We start from the raw sequence: 5,199 nt of genomic DNA, 5'->3' as shown, positions 1-5,199 counted from the left end.
ACAACCCAACTCTTCAACTATGCTCTGACCAACAATGCCCTAGTAGATCATCTGCCACAAAATGTGAGGAACTTACAATATTTTTAAATCAACAAAATTACTGTATAGCTAGATAGTGGTATCTTCCAAAACAAAACTCATAACTCCATACATGCAAACACCCCTCCCTCATCTTACATTCTAGCCCTGTATTCTTCTTCTCTGGTCCTTCCAGGATATTCACCCTTTTTACAACTGTAACAATTCCCTTGATCAGCAGGTAAACATTCCCTTCTCATCTGCACCTCCACCTGTCATGCCTGAAACCTCTATTCTCGTACACTGAAAACCACTCTTTTATTCCCAAGTTGTAACTGTGCAGTGTCACAGGGTGGTGATGAATGCTTTTAGACTATTTGAGCTGACAAGTTACTGTATGGCACATTTGGACAAGTCATTGATAAGGCCACGCTTTGAGTATTGTTTCCAGTTTTGGTAGCCCTGTTATAGGAAAGATACCATTAAACAGGACAGGTTGCAGGGAAGATCTGGGAAGATGCTAACAGAATTCGAGCATCTGCATTACAAGGAAAGGTTGGGTAGGCAAGGACTTTATTCTTAAGAATTTGGGAGATCGAGGCGTGATCTTATAGAGAAGTATAAAATGATAAAGAGCACATAAATCACGTGCAGAACGCAAAAAGATATTCCTCAGAGTAAGACAACTGAAATGGACAGGAGAGAGTATCCTTAAAAAGGATCTGAGTTGTAACTCCGCCATCAGCTGCCAAAGGTTTCATTGATGCCTGAACGACTGATAAAAACTTCGGATAAGCACATGGTTCGGAAGCATTATGAAAAATACAGTCCAATCGCGACGACTGGGACCAGGTTGCTGGTCACTATGGAAAGGACGAGCTGGACTGAAGGATCTGTTTCCTGTTGAGTGACCGAATGAGCCCGAGAGTTTTATCAGCCCATCCCTCCAGGACATCGACCCTGAGCAGCGCAGTAATTCTCTGCCCCATCAGGAGGGCCATGTCCGCTCTGTCACGCCTGGAGTTTCTATACTCAGGGACATTGAATCGCCAGCCCTGTACTTCACTCAACCAACTTGATTGCAACTCAATCAACTTTCTTTGATTGCAACAGTATTATCATCTCATGTGCTGTCTCTAAACGGTTGATCTTGCACTTTCATCCATATCCCAGTCCACGGAGAGAACGCATGCGTTTGAAACTAGCTCTTGTATTTCAACTTTCTCTTCCCCTCTGAATCGGATGTGGGATTGCCTGAAAGAAGTCAGACGCGCTAGTACTAAGAAAGTCCGCCCCAGAAAGTTAAAGAGCGCCCTTTACAGCTGAACTACCGAACGGCCATTCGGAGAATTCCTGTACTTCCCTTTTTATGGAACATCGGAGCAGTGGCCAGTGCTGGTTTGGGGACTTTCCAGGGAAGCCCTAAATTGATGACCATGAGTGCTGCCAACCCCCTTTATAAAGCAGACTATGGGAGCTGGTGAATCACACGGCCATCAATTCCATCCTGGTACAGGACAAGATGAAGGCAGCGCTCTGCGTGGTCGCAATGTTGGCAGCTCTGTGGATCTGCTGTTTCAAGCAAGCTGCACCCGCCCCGGGTAAGAGATTTTCCTTATTCCCAATATTCCATACCCAATCCCGACAATGCACCGTGATCAGCTGCGGGGAGCAGCTCTCCCGCTTCCCATCGGTTGACGGTGATATTGAACAGCTCACAGTGGAATGATTCTCTTGGAGGGAGGGTCGGGAATGGCAGTCAGTCAAAGGGACTGGAAGGGTCATCAGACCGGTAGGGGAATGGCGTACAGTAGTTTGTATGAAGGACGGGGTTACACCGTTAAATGTCTTGGGTTGGAAAGGCCTTCATGCGCGAGGCAGTGCGTTCACGTGGGTTAAGGTGGGTTGAGTTATCTAGCGGTATCTAACTATTTGTTTTTCCTTCTCCCTCAGCTTCAATCATAACGCTAGAATGCTGTGAGAGGTTTAGGACCACGCCCATTCCTCGCAAGAGGCTTAAGAGCTACACGGAAGCTCTCTTGTGCCCGACACCTGCTGTCATGTAAGTGTTTCAACGTGCAACTGCAAAATGTTTGAGAACAATGGTTGATGACTCTCCCGTAATCGCCACTGTTTGTTCTGCTTCAGATTCACCAACAAGAGGAATATGAAGATTTGCGCGAGAGCCAAGGAGGAATGGGTTAACGAGTCAGTGGAGTACCTGGACAGGAAACACCAGGGTGGCAAAGGCGAAGTGAAATCTCCAGACTTCAACGAGGTCTCAAGAGCTAGTTTTGAACGTGGGTTCAATTCTTCCCGGCTCCCGAATGGAGGTGAAACTTCAGCATTGACTCGGGAAGTTGACGCTGGTGCCCAGTGAAGAAAGAGAGCTGAGTTTGAATCATATTCACAGTTTACAGACAGACAGCCAGGAATACTTTATTCATCCTGAGGGAAATTGTGTTTTCGTGACAGTCTCACCAACCAAGAATAGTGCAGAAATATAGCAATATAAAAACATAAATAATTAAATAATGATGAGTAAATTATGCCAACTGGACATTAGTCCGGGACCAGCCTATTGACTCAGGGTGTCTGACACTCCGAGGGAGGAGTTAAAGCCGTGTCTGCATGTTTCATTCAGAGGTCAGATTAGGACCCGGTGCGTTATAGTATCATAAACCTACGATGTTAACTGGATCTCTATCGCGTGTTGTATGGAGTTGTTAAATTAATCTTATATTGTTTGTACATTTGTTAAGTATTAATAAAGATTGAAAGTGATGTGGGCTGTGCTGTGTGTGAGCTTTGATCGGCGTCACGTGATTTGCATGGGCTGAGACTGAGCTGGGAGTATCGCTGCAGGGGAGGGGACGTGTGTGTGATCGTTGACAGATCTCTCCATGTCATTCCTTGCAATGGGACTGGAATTCGGAGATACACCTCAGGGTGAGGAACGTTAGGAAAGAATCAAACTTTTGGGCGAGTTTGCCCATCCAGTTTCCGATCACTGAGTTCCCTCACTGACCCGTCATTCACAGACTAGGAAGTGCTGGAGCCCCAGTACTGATTCCTGCCCCACGCCGTCCCCGCCTCCCATTCGTTAATGATGTTGAATGGCAAATCGGCCCATTGATTCCGGCTCTCTGTACTTGTCAGTGCTCCACTCTCCGCCCTCTGCCCTAACCACTGTGCCATGGTGCCACGGATGTTCTACTGGGTCGCATTTCTTATCGACGAGGAAGAAGGACGTCCCATCATTTCTCCCTCTCAGTCATTCGCATAGTCCCATTCCGCCTTATTCTCTGCAACGTATTCTCTCTGCGATGGGATCAGCTCCCCGATCCTCACTGGGGCCAATAACAAAAGTCAATTAAATCTGTCATTCTCGTGCCACCTTATCAGAAACCGTTTGGAAATCCTGTACACTCCCTCTGCTACTCCTACCTTATCATCTTAACTGTTCCATAGGTGCCATGGGTTCATGCAGCACAGAACCAGGCCCTAACATAGCATTTGCCAACTGAACAGGCTATGACCAAGGTTCTCTGAAGGTGGCAACACAGACAAATAGAGTGGTGAAGAAGGTATGGGGTGGGGGGTGGGGAAGGTTTGGCCTCCATTACCCAGGGCTAGGATGTATCCTTCTTGTTATTTCTTCAAAGAATTACAACAGATTCGTCAGGCAGGATTTTCCCTTGAGGAACCTATGCTGATGACGCATGTGGCTTCAAGTACCCTGAGACCTCATTCTTAATAATCAAATCTAACATCTTCCCACCCACTGTGGTTTATAGCTTCCCTTCTGCCTCTCTCTGTTCTTGAAGAGTAGAATGATATTTTCCAGTCTTCTGTAACAATTCCAGAATCTAGTGATTCTTGTCAGATCATTATTAATGGCTCCATGATCTCTCCACCCACCTCTGTCAGAACCCTGGGGAGTACAGTATCTGTTCCAAGTGACTTATCTATCTTCAGACATTTCAGTTTCCCAAGAACCTTCTCTCTAATTATGGTAACTTCATGTACTTCATGCCCCTGACACCTGGAACTTTCACCATACTGCTAGTGTCTTCCACAGTGAAGACTGGTGCAAAATACTTATTAATTTCATCACCATTTCCTTTTTCTTCATTACTACCTCTCCAGCATTGTTTTCCAGCTGTCCAATTATCCTCTCTCACCTCATTTTTACATTTTCTGTATCTGAGGAAACTTGGTATCCTCTGTAATGTTATTGGCTAGCTTAATTTTGTATTTAATCTTTAGCTTCTTTATGAATTTTTAGTCACCTTCTGTTGGTTTTTAAAAGCTTCCCAATATTCCTACATCCCACTAATTTTTGCTCTATTGCATGCCTTCTCTTTGAACTTGATGTTGATTTTGACTTCTCTTGTTAACTACTGTTGTGTCATCTTTCCTTTAGAATGCTTTTTCCTCTTTGGGATGTATAAATGACGGGGCTTCTAAATTCCATCCAATGCTCCTTTGCCATCATCCCTGCCAGTGATCTTTTGTAATCAATTTGGACCAACTCCCCTCTCAAGCCTTTGTACTTCACTCCACTGTAATAAGAAACATCTGAATTTAGCTTCTTCTCAAATTTCGGGTGTAATGGACATATTGTGATCACTTGCCCCTAAGCGTACTTTTACCTTCAGCTCTCTAATCAATTCCAGTTCATTGCAGAACTCCCAATCCAGAATGGCTGATCCCCTGGTGGGCTCAAACACGAGCTGCTCTAAAAAGCCATTTCATAGCCACCCTAGAAATTCCACTCCCATCCAGATCTCATTTTTCCAATCTACCTGTGTATTAAAATCGCTGATGACTATTGTAATATTGGTCCTTTGGTATGTATTTTCTGCCTCCTATTGAAATTTGTAGACTACATCTTTGCCATTGTTTGGGGATCTGAATACAGCTCCCACAAAGACCTTTTAATTCAATGCATTTCCTTAGTTCTATCAACAATGATTCAACACCTTCTGACCCTATGTCTCCTCTTTCTAATGATTTGACAAATGTAAATACTATTCTCTTGTCCTACATTCTATATAGATAATCTCCTTGGCAAATCTCATCAGCAAATTTTGCTATGCTACACTCAGTCCCCTCTTCTAAATTATCAATGTAATTGGTAAACAGCTGCGGGCCCAGCACTGGCCCCTGCTGCACCCC

At 44.7% G+C, this 5,199-nt stretch overlaps 1 protein-coding gene across 1 annotated transcript; it reads left to right on the top strand.

Moving 5' to 3' along the window:
- Positions 1–1,289: 1,289 nt before the first annotated feature.
- LOC132407127 (eotaxin-like) lies at positions 1,290–2,743 on the top strand. The gene is made up of 3 exons (XM_059993423.1): positions 1,290–1,619; positions 1,972–2,080; positions 2,167–2,743. Exons 1-3 carry the CDS (start codon positions 1,541–1,543, stop codon positions 2,396–2,398), a joined length of 420 nt encoding a protein of 139 aa, XP_059849406.1. The 5' UTR covers positions 1,290–1,540; the 3' UTR covers positions 2,399–2,743.
- The last annotated feature ends 2,456 nt before the right edge of the window (positions 2,744–5,199 follow it).

This window comes from Hypanus sabinus, chromosome 17 (genome assembly GCF_030144855.1).
Source record: "Hypanus sabinus isolate sHypSab1 chromosome 17, sHypSab1.hap1, whole genome shotgun sequence".
Lineage (NCBI taxonomy): Eukaryota > Metazoa > Chordata > Chondrichthyes > Myliobatiformes > Dasyatidae > Hypanus > Hypanus sabinus.
Note: the sequence above shows the minus strand (reverse complement) of the source record. Positions and strands in the feature narration are given on the sequence as shown.

Coding starts and splice junctions, on each gene's coding strand:
- LOC132407127 (XM_059993423.1), top strand. CDS start 1,541: ATGAAGGCAGCGCTCTGCGTGGTCGCAATGTTGGCAGCTCTGTGGATC. Junction 1,620..1,971: donor GCAAGCTGCACCCGCCCCGG/GTAAGAGATTTT, acceptor CTTCTCCCTCAG/CTTCAATCATAACGCTAGAA. Junction 2,081..2,166: donor TGCCCGACACCTGCTGTCAT/GTAAGTGTTTCA, acceptor GTTCTGCTTCAG/ATTCACCAACAAGAGGAATA.